The 16211-nt window shown below is 54.7% G+C and overlaps 2 protein-coding genes and 1 long non-coding RNA gene across 5 annotated transcripts; 1 reads left to right on the top strand and 2 right to left on the bottom strand.

The window, feature by feature from the left end:
• Nucleotides 1-341: 341 nt before the first annotated feature.
• Nucleotides 342-10962, bottom strand: PPP1R18 (protein phosphatase 1 regulatory subunit 18). 2 transcript variants are annotated; one of them, XM_017510474.2, is made up of 4 exons: nt 10729-10962; nt 8051-9686; nt 3234-3444; nt 342-1237 (listed from the first exon to the last, which is right to left on the bottom strand). In XM_017510474.2, the coding sequence occupies exons 2-4, from the start codon at nt 9656-9658 to the stop codon at nt 1218-1220; spliced, it is 1839 nt and encodes a 612-aa protein (XP_017365963.1). In that variant the 5' UTR covers nt 9659-9686; nt 10729-10962; the 3' UTR covers nt 342-1217. The 2 variants fall into 2 exon arrangements, with proteins under 2 accessions (XP_017365963.1, XP_037587959.1); XM_037732031.1 differs by lacking the exon at nt 10729-10962 and adding an exon at nt 10472-10722.
• A 1467-nt stretch (nt 10963-12429) lies between these two features.
• Nucleotides 12430-15324, bottom strand: NRM (nurim). Of its 2 annotated transcripts, XM_017510475.2 has the most exons (4): nt 15043-15324; nt 14252-14448; nt 13498-13674; nt 12430-12875 (listed from the first exon to the last, which is right to left on the bottom strand). In XM_017510475.2, the coding sequence occupies exons 1-4, from the start codon at nt 15173-15175 to the stop codon at nt 12594-12596; spliced, it is 789 nt and encodes a 262-aa protein (XP_017365964.1). In that variant the 5' UTR covers nt 15176-15324; the 3' UTR covers nt 12430-12593. The 2 variants fall into 2 exon arrangements, with proteins under 2 accessions (XP_017365964.1, XP_037587958.1); XM_037732030.1 differs by lacking the exon at nt 13498-13674 and having other exon boundaries at nt 15043-15194.
• LOC108290598 lies at nt 13671-15550 on the top strand. The gene is made up of 2 exons (XR_001819628.2): nt 13671-14054; nt 14630-15550. It is a non-coding gene; the product is annotated as an uncharacterized LOC108290598 (long non-coding RNA).
• The last annotated feature ends 661 nt before the right edge of the window (nt 15551-16211 follow it).

The following is a 16211-nucleotide window of genomic DNA, read 5'->3' as shown; positions in this document are numbered from 1 at the left end:
CCACCTTTTTTTTTCTAAGGGAGAAGGAAGCTGGGTGCTGCAGTGGCTCATGCCTGTAATCACAGCACTCTGGGAGGCTGAGGCAGAAGATCATGAAGCCATGAGTTTGAGACCAGCCTGGCCAACATGGTGAACCCCCGTCTCTACTAAAAAGGCAAAAAATTAACCGGGTATGGTGGCACATGCCGGTAATCCCAGCTACTTGGGAGGCTAAGCCAGGAGAATCGCTCGAACCTGGGAGGCAGAGGTTGCGGTAAGCTGAGATTGCGCCATTGCACTCCAGCCTGGGCAACAAGAGCAAAACTCCATCCTGAATAAATAAATAAGGAGAAGCAGAAGAGTTGGAGAAAACTCCATTTTATTATGGAAAGTTAAAAAACAAACAAAAACAAAACAGGCAATTGATAAAGGCGGCACAATGGGAGAGGAGATGTGAGGTGTCTCCTTCGCCACCCCACACCACCTCAATTCAGTTCAATTGTGAACCACTAGGAGAAACAGAATTAAATAACTATCAAGGGGTACAGAGTTAAGATTTCCAGCCTTCCCTCTTGGGGAAAACTGAGGCAAAGTAATACTGAGAAAAAGTGGAAGCCGCACCTTCAGGTCACTCCAATGAGGAGACTGGGGGGGACAGAGGAGAGAATTCCACGCAGACACAGCAAGTAAGCGTGGCTTGTAAACCTGGTACTTTGGCAGGTGGAACTGGGAGCTGGTGGAATTTGTAAACCAGGCTGTGGTCAAGAGAGGAGGCAGGAGCTGTAAACAAAGGGGCAGTGACCTAGGAAATAAAGGAGATGTGCCTATAAATGGAATGGGGTCTGGGCTTCCCAGAGAAATGAGTGCTTAAACCTGAGATCCCCCATGGGATGGCGGGGAGGAAGGCTATGGGAAGAGCGTACCCTGCCATGGGGGGCGAGTGCTCCATCTCCACCCTCCGGGAGTTCTGTGCTCCTTCTCAGGACTCGGTGCTCACTCTCGGATCACCTAGGATGCACCAGCACATTTAACCCCACCCACACTAGGGACTTTGGATTAGGGTAGAAATTGGGCAATTGGCTCTGCCCCCAGAAACATACTGTGGAAAGCAAGTTAGAAGATGGTGGTTGCCCTTCCCTGCCAGGCTCATTATTAGGGTCTGTCTGCCCTGAATCTTCCAGGCTCCAGGATCTTCAGTTACAGGAAGGAGGGACATATATCCCAATATTGGAAGATGGTCACCGCCGGCAGGACTCATCTACGGGAAGGGAGGCAATAATGACGGAGAATGAGCGAGGGCCTCTACTTCCTGCCCTCCCTTCCCTCACACACAAATTGAAGGGCATTTGGCATGCAGGAAGTCTTATAATATCTTCCATATCTAAAGCACCTTACCATCAGTAACCTCATCCATCTCTCATATAGCTTGAACTCTGTGCCAGGCATCCTTCCAACTGTTTAATCTCACCATAACTCCAGGAAAGATTAAGTAATTTGATATCCAGCTGTGGCTCTTGGTGCTTCGCAAAAATTGCTTAATCTAATCCAAGCACTTTGGGAGGCTGAAGAGGGAGGATCACTTGAGGTCAGGAGTACAAGACCAGCCTGGCCAACATGGTAAAATCCCATCTCTGCTACAAATACAATAATTAGCCAGATGTGATGGTACATGTCTGTAATCCCAGCTACTCTAGAGGCTGAGGAATGAGAATCACTTGAACTGGGAAGGCAGAGGTTGCAGTGAGTCGAGATTGTGTCACTGGACTCCAATCTGGATGGCAGAGGAAGAGTCTGTCTCAAATAAATAAATAGATAAATAACTTTCTTTTCAACAACTCCAGGAAGTAGCTTTTGTTTTTTGTTTTCTTGTGATGGAGTCTCGCTCTGTTGCCCAGGCTGGAGTGTACTGGCAGCATCTCAGCTCAGTGCAACCTCTGCTTTCCAGGTTCAAACGATTCTCCTGCCTTGGCCTCCCAAGTAACAGGGATTACAGGTGTCCACCTCCATGCCTGGCTAAGTTTTGTATTTTTATTTAATTAATTAATTAATTTATTATTATTATTTTTTTATAAAGACAGGATTTCACCATGTTGGTCAGGTTGGTTTTGAACTCCTGACCTCAGGTGATCTGCCTGCGTTGGCCTCCAAAGTGCTTGGATTATGGGCGTGAGCCACCACGCCTGGCCTTATTTTTTAAAGACAGAGTTTTACCATGTTGGCCAGGCTGGTCTTGAACTCCTAACCTCAGGTGATCCACCCTCCTCAGCCTCCCAAAGTGCTGAGATTACAGGCATGAGCCACCACACCCAGCCTATTTATTTTATTTTATTTTGTTTTATTTTTTTGAGACGGGGTTTCACCATGTTGGCCAAGCTGGTGTTGAACTCCTGACCTCAGGTGATCTGCCCGCCTTGGCATCCCAAAGTGCCAGGATTACAAGCATGAGCCACCATGCTTGGCCAATTTTTGTATTTTTAGTAGAGACGGGCTTTCACCATGTTGTCCAGGCTGGTCTTGAACTTCTGCCTTGAGTGATCCACCTGACTTAGCCTCCCAAAGTGCTGGGATTACAGGTGTGAGCCACTGTGCCAGACCTGTTTATTTCTTTTGAGACAGAGTCTTCCCCTGTTGCCCAGGTTGGAGTGCAGTGGTGGTACACTGCAGTCAGCTCACTGCAGCCTCCAACTCTTGAAGTCAAGCGATCCTCCCACCTCAGCCTCCCGAGTAGCTGGAAAAACAACTGCGCACCACCACACCTGGCTAATTTTTGTATTTTTTTGTAGAGACAGGATTTTGCCATGTTGCCTAGGTTGATCTTGAACTCCTAGGCTCAAGCGATCCATCCATCTTGGCCTCCTGAAGTGCTGGGATTACAGGCATGAGCCACAGGAGGTAGTTATTATTAACTTCATTTCATAAATAATACGCTAAAGCCAGAGATCAGACGGTTTCTCTGAGATTACACAATTAGGAGACAAGCTGGAATTCCAACTCAGGCCTGTCCACCCACCCTGTGGTTTTAACCAGATTACAGGACTCGGGAAGTGTTCTGGTTTTGAAATCTGAAGACTTAGTGTGTATTTCATTTCCCGGGACCTCAGTTTGCTCATCTGTTAAAGGAGCAGGTTGGACCAGAGGACCTGCCAAGCCCCTGCCAAGCGCCTACATGAAATCCTCCCTTCTTTTCCCTCCTGGACCGCAGCGCCCACTCTGACAGCAGGGGGCGCCCTCGGGCCGGCGGAGCCTCTGCTTACCCACAATCAGGGCCTTGGTGCGCAGCCCGCCCTGGAGCTCTGGCTGCAGCAGCAGCAGCTCTTCCTCATCCTCTTCGTCGTCGGGTTGGGCTTCTGGGGGGTTGGGGGAACTGGGGACCTCAGGCTCCGGGCCCAGCTCCTCCAGTACCGAACTCTCGGAGGGGTATTGGTACGTGGTCTCCAGGGCTGTCTCGCTGAAGGAGATCTTAAGCTGAAGGAGGGAAAAAAGGGGGCAGGAGGCAAGGTCAGTGAGGGAGAAGCCTGTGGGGGGTTGCAGGGGAATCAGCAGTTAGGGGGAAGTCTGCAAGGGGGCAGGTGGGATGGGCAGAACGTGGGGTGGGGGCTGGACTTAGGCACCCCACTCACTGTCCCCATCCACTCTGGGATCCAGTTTTCCTTTCCATACTGGCTCTCCAATCCTAGAGTTTCCCTCTTCGATCATACCATTTCAAAACATCAGACTTTGCCCTGTACATTGGCAGGGGCTTGGGAGGCAGAAGTGAATAATATAGGACCAAGGTCCTTGCTTTTTCGACTGTGGGAGGCAGAGGGGTAAAAAGAAATTAAAATACCTGGAGACGAGTCTTATGATCAGAACCGAGTCTTTGGGCACCTTGGGGACAATGGAGGAGATTTCCCAGAGGAGCCAGCAGGCTGGCCAGTGGGGAAGCAACTGGCTGGGGAGTGAGTCTCAGCCAAAAGTAAGGTTTTCATATCCACAGCCCCTTGCTGTCCTATGCAAAACCCAGGACCCTGGGCACCTGTTCCCTCCCACTCCCCACATTCTTCTACTATCCATAGCAAAGGGGGTCTAGGGCCTGGGAAGAGACGGGAGACGAACAGAAAGGCCCAGAGGAACCAAGAGACTTCCGCAACACACAGGGGAAATATGGGCCTCTGAAACCCTGAAATGCTGGGGGAGATGACAATGGCAGAAAGAAAAGTCCACAGAGACCTGGGGTGGGGGTCGACAGTGTGTCCGAAGGGACAGGTACAGAGAAAGAAGACCAGATAGGGCATAGAAAACCTTTTGTAATCACACTGTCCCAAGAGCAGGAGAGTCCCAGCCATTCTCGCTGCCTTTCTACCCTTCCCCTTTGTCCTCTTAAGAAGCTCAGGAGGAAGGGGCAGGGTGGGATTAAGTCTAGGAGCCAAAGGGATTAGGGAGACAGCAGGAGGATTCCATGTGAACTACTTGGAAAGGTCCAAATGATCTCCTCAGGCCTTCCCGGGCATCTGTTGGGAAGACTTGGGGCCAGCTGTACACATCCCTGAGCCCCCTAATGGACTGAGGTATGAAAAGAGAAGCCAAGAGGGTGGCTGGGCAGGTGATTGCTAAGAGCTGCATCAGATATGACAGCAGTCAGGCACCGTCGCTCATGCCTGTAATCCCGGCACTTTGGGAGGCTTTATTGGGCCCAGGAGTTGGAGACCAGCCTGGGCAATACAGTGACGCTGTTTCTAATAAAGAAAAAAATCAGATATGACACCTGGGTCCCCATGGGAAGGTGGAACTCAGGGACTGTATGTGTCACGCCTTGTTGGCTACAAACCCTGCAGTGTCTTCCCATCTTACTTGGAGCAAAAGCCAGAGCTTGATCAAAACCTACAGGGTCCCCCAATGTGTCACCCCTCCCCTCGTCTCTCGCCTCTTCCTCCACTGTAGCCACACTGGCCTTGGTTCTATCCATGCACTCCCACCTCAGGGCCAGAACAGTACTAGCTGTTCCTCCTGCCTGGAACACTCCCTCAGATATCGGTATGGCTCTGACCCTCCTGATCACCCTGTTTTGAAGTCTCCATATTCACTCCCCCTACCTCCTGAACCTCTAAGTTCCACTGTTCTATTTTTTTTTTTTTAATAATCACTTACCACCTTCTAACTTACTAGAAATTGACTAATTTATTATACTTGTGTCTGCTGTTGAAAGGATCTTGGGGCCAGGGAAGGTGGCTCACACCTGTAATCCCAGTAGTTTGGGGGGGGGCGAGACAAGTGGATCACTGGAGGTCAGGAGTTCGAGACCAGCCTGGCCAACATGGTGAAACCCCGTCTCTGCTAAAAATATTAAAATTAGCCAAGCAAGGTGGCGTGTGCCTATAGTTCCAGCTACTCAGGAAGCTGAGGCTGGAGAATCGCTCGAACCTGGGAGGTGCAGGTTGCAATGAGTTGACATCTTGCTGTTGAACTCCAGGCTGCGAGACAGCAAGACCATCTCAGGAAAAAAATAAAAGAAAAAACAAAGGAGCTTGGAAATTGCTACAACACAAGAGGTTAGGGTTTGTGCAAACCTCAGATGAGGTCCCAACAAAGGACCGATGCTGGGGAGACAATCTGGGGTGGACCAGCCTGTGCACAGTTGATCCCCCATTCATGTCTGTGGAACTGCTGGTAGAATCCAGCAACAGCAGCCAGGCTGCTTACATCCCAAGTTCTCAGAAGGGACTACTTGGGTTTCTGTTACTGACAGATTTACCCACATTTCTGGGAACCCATTTTTGTTTTCTTCTCATATCCTCTTTTGGAATAATAACCTCTGTAGTTTATTATCTACTCTGAGAAGAACTTATTTTATTTCATTTGCTCAGTTTATGTTTCTATCTCCCCCACACCCTGCCTCCTCACCCCCAACAAACTTCTGACTGGGCTTCTCAGGAATGCACAGTCTGTCTGCATGGGAGTGGGGTGGGGGGCGGGTGTAGAGAGGGTGTGACTCACTCTCTCCTCTCCCATCAGCTATATAAGGTCACTCTCAGCCCAAGAGGCCTCTGGGGTACGCATCAGCCACTGCCATCCCCTGGGCTCCAGTGGCAGGGCAGGGATTTCTCTCCTGATGGCAGGGATAAGTTTGATGGAATTAGCCTGCAAACGAGTTATTTAGGGAAGGTGAAGAGGGAAGGTGGCAGGGTCCTCCTATCTCCTACTCCTGAGCCAGTGAGCTGCAGCAGAGCTGGGACAAGACACCCAGTCCCTGAAGAGCAGGGTGCTGAGAGAGGGGAGAAGGCGGAGGGTGAGGCGTCTGGGTCAGATGAACTCTGTGCTGCCTCCTCCCCACCCCCACCCCAGCAGCGGCTGCTTCCTTATTCTCTCACCACATCCTGAGCACAGCTCTGGCAGGCCCAGGGCCCAGGGTTCCCCACTCAGCCCCACCAGCCTTCCGGCCCCCACCCCAGGCTTCCTGTTTGGGCGATCTGCTTCTGGCTCCCCTGCTCTCGGACCTAGGTATGGTCACCAGCACAGGTCCTGCCCTGCACTTGCTTCCTGGCTCCCCTGGAATGCTCCCTGGGCTTTGGGCCCCAAAGCTTCATGCTTTCCTCTGCTCATTCTTCCCCAAAGGCATAAGCCTCCCTCAGTAGGAAGTGGCTTTTCTGAACACCTCACCTTGGTACCATTTCCTGACTTCTGTCTTTTTCATCTGCCCAGCCCTGAGGGGAACAGACTGGTAGAGGGCAGAGGGTAGGTTCCTAACCATGGCTCAGGGGCCGGAGCTTACGCTTCACGTGAAGATGAATTGGGGGGTCAAGTGAACTCCCCTCCACCCTGGGCTTAACCAGTATCTTTAGTCCCTGTGGTTCCTTGCTGACACCGAGGACACAAAAAATCAAATCTGAGAATGTTAACACATGGATGAGAATGAGACTGCGCTTCCCAGGCTCTGAGGAGACACGTGTGACTGGAGAGACGTCCTAAGTCCGAGACGACTGAGTGTGGGACCTCTCTCTCCCTATTTTCAGGCTGGAAACAGATGGGTGTGCATAGGAAGAAGTGAGGTGAAGGCCGGGGGAGTCAGCCTGGCTGCTCCCCCTTTCCTGCAGGTACTGGTTGCAAGTCTAACCTCTGACCCTCTCCTGGCCTCAACCCTCACCCCTGTCCAGAACTCCCACTGTGCTCCCTGGCCAGTGCCTGCTCTCAAAGCTGTCTCCAAATTCACTTCTCTTTTTTGCTACCCTAGGGGAGGGAGAGCCCAGGATGGCAGGAAGAGAGGGGAAAACCGATCACTGAGCCAGTTCTGGGGAGGGAGGGGAAACCCAGGAAGGAAGGACGGGGGAGTGAGGGGTGGGGGTATTTTGGAAGAGGAGAAGGCTTTTCTTGTCCCAAGAGAGAAGGGAGCACTGTCTGAAGCAGTGGCCCAGCTGGGGGTGTGCAACCCCGAGGTCACCCACTTCAAATGGCCTCTCTGTGTCTCTCCCATGGGGCAGACTCAGGGTTCAAAAGCCTTCTCTCTGCTCTTTGGCCAGCCCAGTTCCATCTCCCCTCTCCCCTGAGTCCTAGGATGTCCCTATTCAGCTCTGCCCTCCTTCCCATGGGGCAGTTGGAACTTCCTCCATCCACTTCTCCCTGCAGTTTCTCCCTAGAACCCAAAACTCACCCCCTCCACACCCCAGGCTCCCTATCCTTTCTCTCCAGAAAAGCTGCAAGTATTTTCACCTGGTGACCCTGCCCTCACTGATTCAAGCTTGTTCATTTGGGCTCTCCCACTGGCTGGGCTGGGGCAGGTCACACTCAGGAAAGGAAGGAAAGAAAAGCGGGTAGGAAACTCAGAGCCGGAGGGAAGGGACAATGAGCAGCCCGGCACACCCTGAAAGAGACACACCCAGAGACGGCCTTTGCTGGGGCAGGATCTTTTGGGTTCAAAATGGAAAAGGAGGGCTCAGAGAAGGAAGGGTGTGTGTGCAAAGGGAGGAAGGGTGGTGGCAGGAATTAACAAGAAAGAATAGAGGAAAACAAGAATACAGGGGTATAAAAAAGAAAGACCAGCGTCCAGAGAGAATTGACAAGTGGGCTTCTAAGAAGTCTGGCTCGGCTGCTCCCCTACCTGTTTGTGGTGTCTTTCGGGGGACCCCTTGGCAAGGCAGCTGCGGCTGAGACGGAGGTAGCCCCCCAGAACCAAGATCTCCTCGGCAGTTGGGTACCGCTTCTTTCCAGCCCCCGGGGCTGCAGCATCAGCTGTGGCTGGAGAGGCTGGGGTGGCTGGGGAGGTCGTAGGGGGCACAGACCGCCGGGGGTTGACAGTGAAGGTGTGTCCGCTGCGGCGGGGGGCCCCCACCCCTGGCCCTGCCTTCACCCCATAGAACAGGCGGCTCATGAGGGGATCCCCAGGAGGTTGGGGGGCAGTTGGGGCTGGGGGTGGGGGAGACAGAGGGGCTGGTGGTGGGGGCTGGAGTTCCACTGCTTCCTCTTCCTGCTGTCTCAGGCCTCCAGTCCCAGCGTCCTCTGGTGGGAGGGGGGAGGGCACAGAGCAGCAGTTCTGCAGGGCTCTCAGAGGCCTGCCCTGAGCTCCCGCCTCCTCCTTCTCAGCCTCCCCTTCTCCAGCTTCCACACTGGGAGGCTCCAGACGCTTTTCCACTGACTCTGAAGGTTCTGGTTTCTGAGTTTGAGCCTCGTTGTCCCTGGGTGTCCATTCTCGAGCCTTCCCGGAATTCAGGGTCCATTTCCACCCTTCTGCTGGCTTCGTGCCCCTCTCGCTGTCTCCCACAGGCCTCTGTTCTGCGGCCTCCACTCCTGCAGAACTGCTGCCTTGGGCCTCCTTTGTCAGGCTCTCTGACAGCTCTGTAGTCTCTTCTGGGGCCACCCCTGGAACTGGCCTCCCTTCTTTTCTCCCGCATTCTTCCGAGTAGCCTTTTCTTTCTTCTCCTAACCTCAGCCTCCACTCTGTTGCCTCTGGTTGTACCAAACTCTGTTCCTGAGACTCTCTGGAGTCAGGTCTCCATTTATGGGCCTCTGTCAGGCCCGACTTCGGGTAGGCAGATTCGCCCGGGCTCAGCCTACTTTCCACCTCTTTTCTCCTGGGGCTTTGCTCTCGAGACTCTGCTAGTCTCAGACTCCGCTCTGGAGTTTCTACAGGACTCAGCCTCCATTTCCGTGCCTCTGACAGTCGGGAGCTCCTGTCTCCTGCCTCTCCTGGGCTTTGCCTCCAGTCCCGAGCCTCCAGAGGCCTCAGGCTCGACTCTTGGGCTCCCCCTATCCCCAGCCTCCTCTCTCTGGTCTCCCTGGGACTTAGTCTCTCTTCTCTTGACTCTCTTCCCTTGGGGCTCTGATCCCGCGTCTCCCCAGGGCTGGGTCTCCGCTCCCGGGCCTCCAGAGATCCCGGCTTTCTCTCAGCTAGCAGCTCTTCACTCCGTTGCTGCTGCTGCTGCTGCCGCTCCTGCCGGATGAATCGGTTCTGGTGCACTGGCCCGATGGCCTCTTGAAGGACCGCAGATTCATCTGTGTCTGGAGGTCCGGCCTCTGCAGTCCCTGGCACAGGGCTAGGCTCCCCAGGGGACAGCCCAAGCTTGGCCCGGCGGCGCTCCAGGAGCCCTCGCTTCCAGGCTGGCATCTGGGATAGGCGCTCCCGTTCTGCCTTCTCCCGGCCTCTAACGGACGCCTCCTCCTGCCGGCGCCGGGCTAGCAGCTGTAGCTTCCAGTCTGGGATGGTGGTCATGGTCGCCTTGAGGTGAGGGTAGGGAGCACTGGGGGCAGAGAACAGGAAGAAGAGGCCCCAGAGAGGCCCAGGGAGTGAGACTGAGGGTGGGAGGAGAGGAAGTGGAGGGGGAGAGGTGGGACACCGAACAGGGCAGAGAAGCTGAGGATGAGGACCAAGGGAAAGAGAGACGGCAGAGAACAGGGGAAATGGAAAAAGTGAAGAGAAGTTGTGAGCCCAGGTTAGGGGTGGTGGGGGCGATGTGAGAGGAAGAGTCCAGACTGGAGGCAATGGGGCAGGAGCCAGATGTGGCAGTACAGGTTAATGCGCATTAAAGACAGTCTCTAGGATGTGAGAAACAGAGAAAAGGCGAAAAGGAAAGTTGCTATGAGGGTGAAAAGAGAAAAGGGGCAGGGATGAGGGGAACCTGGGTGCAGGCCAGGCTGCCTCAGCGATGCCCCAGGGAGGTGAGTGTGGGAAGGAAGGACCGGGAGTCTCTCCCGAGAGGGGGCAACGGGACCTGAGGGGGTGTTGAGGAGGCAAGCAGGAGAGGACAGCGAGCAGGTCTAGGGGAGAAGGGAAAGCAGGGAAGAGGGCAAGGGAGCGCGGCGGCAGCGGCCGGGCGCGTCTCAGCGCGGGCCCCAAAGGTCCCTGCTCAGCTTCCAGCGCCGCTGGGGCCACGCCTCTCCCCAGCCCCCACCCCTCTGCCCCGCACTCCGCCCCCGAGGCGGGTCGGGGGAAATACCCACCCCGGGACTTTCGGAACCCGGGCGTCAGGGCTGCCAGCGCGTTCCCAGAACCCTGGCATCCACCCCCACCCAGTCCCGTCAGCACCGCCTGCCTCCCCCGCCGGCTGCGCCCGGCAACCCCGGAGTGCCGAAGGCCGGCTCCATGCCTCTTCTCTCCGGCGCCTGCGAGTCCCGTGCCCGGGCGCCGCTCTCATGGAGCCGTGACAGAGCCAGCCGTCTCCACCCCGCTCTGGCTGCACAGACTGACAATCTCGGCACAAAGAGGAGACAGCCAAGGTCCAGGCCAGGGACGGGAGCGAGGAGACACCCCTTCCCCAAGGCTGAACCCCTCAGTCAACTCACAAGCCGTGGGGCCCCCCTGGGAGGGGGTGCAGAGGAGCCGGGCGTCCAGAGAGAGGAAGAGGAGGAGAGAGGGACCGAGGGAGATCCGGAGACTGGAGGGAGGGGAGAAGGAGGGAGAGGAGGAGGGAAAGAGGCAGCAAAGGAGGAGGGACGGAGACAGAGACCAGGGGGCCGGGCGGGGGCGGCGACCGCTTTGTCTAAGGACAATGAGGAGAGGGAAGGGGGCGCAGGGCGGAGCCCGAGGAGAGGGCGGGGCCTAGCTCCCTCCCACCCCGCGTGGGACTCGCTCTGGGACTGTCCCCTACTCACCCCAACCCCGGGTCCTCCGCTCTGTGTCCCCAGGGGCCCTCACCCGCTTCCCCCCCGGTAGCCCTGAAGAACCCAGGTGTCCAGATCTCTTCCCCCAGCTTGCCGACCCAGGGCGGTGGCCCGTGACTCAGGCCCCTCGTGGGACTTTGGGAGGAAGCGGCAGCTGCTCGGAGCCGGGCCCGCCCTTCCCATCTCCTGCCACTCAGCCCTCCCTACGATTTTGCCTTCTCCAGCCAGTCTTTGTTTTTGCCGGATCGAGGGCAGCCACCGGGCTGTAGGAGGCCTTGAGGAGGGGGCGGCAGGAGAGGCACTCAGAAGCCAGCGGTTTTGGAAGCTCGTTCTCCTACCAGAGCTGTAGTCCCCACTCTTTCTAGCTTCAACCTGCCTCCCATGAATCTCCTGGTCAGCTGCGGGGTGGGGNGGGGGGGTGGGGGGAAGGGGATTGAAGGAATGGGTACCCGGCCTCTCTGGCAAAGTGGGGGCGGGTCAGCGGGGGCGGGGTGGGGGGTGGTGGCCGAAGCCCAGCGGTTGCCAGAGGGCGTGGTGGCTGCCCAGACTCCACTTCGCGGGCTCGCAGGCTCCCTCTGGCTTTCCTTCCCAAACTCAGCCCTGCAGCTTGGGAGACACTGACAGACTGCATGCAGCACGTAGAAAAATCAGGCTTTTATTTTCCCGCAGAACATCCAGAACAGGGAGCCCCGAGTTAAGAGCGGAAGAGTCCTCTTGACTAGGTTCAGGGCTGAGCCCAGAGGCAGGGCCTAAGGAGGTGCAAACACTAGGGCCGAGAGTGCTGAGGCAAGGTGTAGGGCCTGGAGGGACAGCCACTACCTTTGAACTTGCAGACCCTGGTCCGGCTTCTTGGAGTGGAAGCCAGAGGTGGTGAAGAGGGGATCCCAGAGGCACAGAGGGAAGCAATGGTGCCAGCCAGCAGAGTGGTCAGGGCAGATCCTTTTCTTCTAGGAGGCTGTTGAGGGGGAGTGTGCCATGCCCTAAACAGTGAGGAGACAGATGAATTCCATACCCTGCTCTTCCTTGCTGGTGAGATGTGGACTCTTGGAGTTCAGTGGCTGAAACTCAGAATTTGGAGTATGGAGCTGGACCCAGAGAATAAAGTAGCAAGTAGTGGAAGGGGCAGCTCCTTCAATCCATGGATTTGAGCCTCTGGCCTAAAGCAGCCAGGGCCTGGATGTTAAAGATTTAGAATTCAGGGGGAGAGGGACTGGGCGTGGTGGCTCATGCCTGTAATTCCAGCACTTTGGGAGACCAAGGCAGGCGGATCACAAGGTCAGCAGTTCAAGACCAGTCTGGCCAACATGATGTAACCCTGTCTCTACTAAAAATACAAAAATTAGCTGTGTATGGTGGCGAGAGCCTGTAATACCAGCTGCTCAGGAGCCTGAGGCAGGAGAATCATTTGAACCTGGGAGGCGGAGGTTGCAGTGAGTCAAGATTGCGCCATTGAACTCCAGCCTGGGCAACAGAGCAAGACTCCATCACAACAACAAAAAGAATTCAGGGGGAGGGGAAAAACAGGGCTTGTAATGAGAGTGAGCTTCTCACTCTGCCTCCCCATCCTGGGGTCGAGAGAGCAGGTGGAGTTTTCTTTGCAGCTGGGCCCGGAGGTAGCGGAGGTCTTGCTGATCAAGCCCATGAGCTAGGCCCAGGTAGAGGGTAAGGAGGAGAGCAAGGAGGAGACGGTCTGTGCCAAGCTTGGGCACCACCCACAGCACTGTCAGCAGCTCCACACACACTGGGTGGCGCAGGTGGGAGAAGAGTCTGAGAGCCCGGGGAGACTTCAGGGCCAGAGGCTCGCCCAGCCCCAGCACATGGTAGTATACCTAAGAGAGGGAGAAGAGCTCAGAAATGAAGTCAAGCCCTTTTCTCAGCTTAGGCACTTCTTTCCTTTTCTTCCAGGCACCACCCTCCTAGAACTCAGGCCCAGGAACCCGCCTTCTGAGACTTGGGCCCTGACCCAGACTTCTTTTTTTTTTTTTTTTTTTTGAGACAGAGTCTCACTCTATCGCTGAGGCTGAAGTGCAGTGGCGAGATCTCGGCTCACTGCAACCTCTGTCACCAAGGTTCAAGCAATTCTCCTGCCTCAGCCTCCCAAGTAGCTGGGATTACAGGCGACTGCCACCATGCCCGGCTAATTTTTGTATTTTTAGTAGAGACGGGGTTTCACCATCTTGGCCAGGCTTGTCTTGAATTTCTGACCTCGTGATCCACCTGCCTCAGCCTCCCAAAGTGCTGGGATTATAGACGTGAGCCACCGCACCCAGCCCCTGACCCTGACTTCTGATCCATGTACCTTCCCCAGGCCCCAGGAAGCCCATGATTGCTGTCCTTTTGACAGAGAAGCAAGAAGAAGGTAGAAAAGCATGGGAGGAGGGAAACCCTTGAAAGGGAAAGAGGAGTTCTAAAACGGGCCAGAGCCCGTAGGTAGGGATCTGGGAGCCTCACCTGTTTGAGGCCCATGAGCTCAGCGTAGTCAAAGACGAGAAGGATGCTGAAGATGAGGAGCCAGGAGATGACATGGAGCACAAAGCAGAGGAGGGGCACCCAGGTGGCCCATGGCTCAGCCCGAGCCTCCCACAACACGGGGCCTCTGGGTACAGGCTCCCAGTACCGCATCACCAGCTGTGGAAGGATAAGGGGCTGGGTATCTCAGTGGCCTATGCTGCCTGCCCTTGGGAGACCCAGACCCAGGGCTGCCCCCACCACAGGCTAGCTTGCAACTCTCCCCCAACTCCTCTCCTGCCTCACCAACAAATATTCACCATGTGGAGGGTGAGGACCCAGAGATGTAAGGATCACCTGTCTCTACCCTGAAAACTTACAGATGGGGTGACCTGATATTTACACAAAGTAGTAGCCTATGCCAGCCACCCAATGAGAAGACAGACAAGTACGATGGAAAGCCTTCTCTTCAGACCTAGGGAAGTGGTGTTGAAGAAAGCATAGGTCTGAAGAGAAGTTAAGGAAGGGATCTCAAGCAGGACATGAACAAAGTTGCAAAGGTGAGAACGCACATATTGTGCTTGGGGAAGGACAAGTACAGCCTTCTTGATTAAAAAGTAGGATATGTGCTGTGGAGGAATGGAAGCCGAGATTAGCTCCTCAGTTCTCCTCCTGAACCCATATTTTGCCCCTCTAATCCAGGGCACCCCTCCCACACTTGGTGTCCCTTGGGGACTCAACTGCCAGGGCCTCATACCTGCAAGGCCAGGGCAGTGCAGGCCACATACAGTGACCTCTGAAGGACCCCAAAGTACCGGCATGTCCATGCTTTCACTTTCTCAGCTGCCATGAGGCTGTGCTGCCCAACAAATAGAAGCAGGAGCCCCAGATCCCATGCCAGGGGGGCAAGGATGCTGTGGTCCTGCAGGGCAGCCAGCCATCCCTGGCGGGCATCTATGGGAAATTGAGGGAGAAAGAGACAAAAGATCAAAAAGGGGGCAGAATATTTCCCCCACCCTCATCTCCTCTTGGAGCCCCAGGCCATATCCCTTACTGCTTTCAAGAGCCTTAATGCTTCCTGTCTATGCTGTGCCCATCTCACTTTTCCATTCCTAGTTTCTGCCCTCTTTCCTAGGCCTCCTGCAAACCTGGGGAAGAGGATTCATAGAACAAACAACGCATGTTGGGCAGTTGCAAAAAGCATGGCTGGAGAGGTCACCGCTGGATTGCCCCTTTTATTTCGGTTCTCCAAATGCCGCTTCTTTTTAACACTCTTTTCTCAACTGTCCTCTCTACAAAACACTTTACTTACAATACTCCGGTTATCGCCCTTTCCGGCTCCCTCAATCCTCACACTCCCTCCTCTCCAAGCCTCTAATCCTTGAGTTCCTAATTTAGTCCTCAGGTCTCCCTCCCTAGTAGCTTCTCGATCGCTTTCTTCGTTCAAGTTCCCTCTCCCCTGTCATTTGTTTCCAAGCCCCGCCCTCGATCTCTCTACAGCGGCTCCACCTTCCTACTCCCAGTTCATACTCTATCCCTCCCGCTCACCCGCACCACCAGACTCCGGGATCCCTCCAAGAAGTGGCTGAAGGGAGGTAAAGCGCACGAACTCCACTCCGGTGCCAAAGGCCAGGATGAAAGAGGCGAGGGCGGCAGGGACCAGGAGCAGTGCCGGGGCCATTGCGAGAAATGGAGGGGTGGGGAAAGGGGCGGGGTCGGGATTCCCGCTACCACAGACCCCGCCCCCGCCCCCGCCCCCCGCACAGAACCCAGCGCAGGAGGGCGGGGCCCCTGCACGCCGCTCGCTGCCCGACTTCCGGCCCGCGGGGCGCCGCCTCTCACACCCAGCGGCGGACCGGTGCCGGGATTCGTGTCCCAGCCTGCGGTGTCTCCATCACAGAAGGGAATGTTAGAATCCCGTCTGTGTTAGAGACAGAGAGCTGTTAAGGGTAGCGGCTCTGCAGCCGCTCACATGGATTGAATCTCAGCTCGTCTAGTTTTCCCATCTAAAATGAAAAGTGACTATTTTACAACAAAATAAATTAATGCTTATTCTGTAACTTATTATGAAGTTGAGTTGTTGACTGGCTAGTTTCTAAGATGGGCAAGTAACTTCTTTGTAAATACTGAAAGGTTTGTTGTCATAGTGCCAGAGATTGTTGATTTGTAACCACAAGAGTAAAAATGTTAAAATATTTGTGATAGTAACATTTGTCAGAATTAAAGATCATGCAGCTAAGGACCTTGTCACACTAGCTGTGCACATAGTAGGGACCTTAGATATCATTAGACTAATTCCATCAATTTATAGATAGAAGAAATAGGTCCAGAGAGATGAAAATTGCCTGAGAGTTAGGAAGCGGCTAATCATGCAGGCTAAGGGACCGGAACATTGCTGAGCAGCCTCCCGAAAGCTTGACATTCCTTCTCCCTCTCCTGGGTTCAGTACTCCTACCCTCCTCTGAATCAATGCTGTTGTATGCTGTACCAGACATCTTATGTTTTCCCTTAAATCCACTCTCCACTCTGCTTTCTGCTTCAGGAAGTTGTCCCAAATGGACCGCATCAATGAAAGTCACAGTTTTGGCCGGGCGCGGTGGCTCACACCTGTAATCCTGTAATCCCAGCACTTTGGGAGGCTGAGCTGGGTGGATCACTTTAGGCCGGGAGTTCGAGATCAGACTGGCCAACATGATGAAACCCTGTTTCTTTTTTTT

The sequence above is a fragment of the Cebus imitator genome, unplaced genomic scaffold (genome assembly GCF_001604975.1).
Source record: "Cebus imitator isolate Cc_AM_T3 unplaced genomic scaffold, Cebus_imitator-1.0 Scaffold440, whole genome shotgun sequence".
Lineage (NCBI taxonomy): Eukaryota > Metazoa > Chordata > Mammalia > Primates > Cebidae > Cebus > Cebus imitator.
This window is presented reverse-complemented; position numbering and strand designations above follow the sequence as displayed.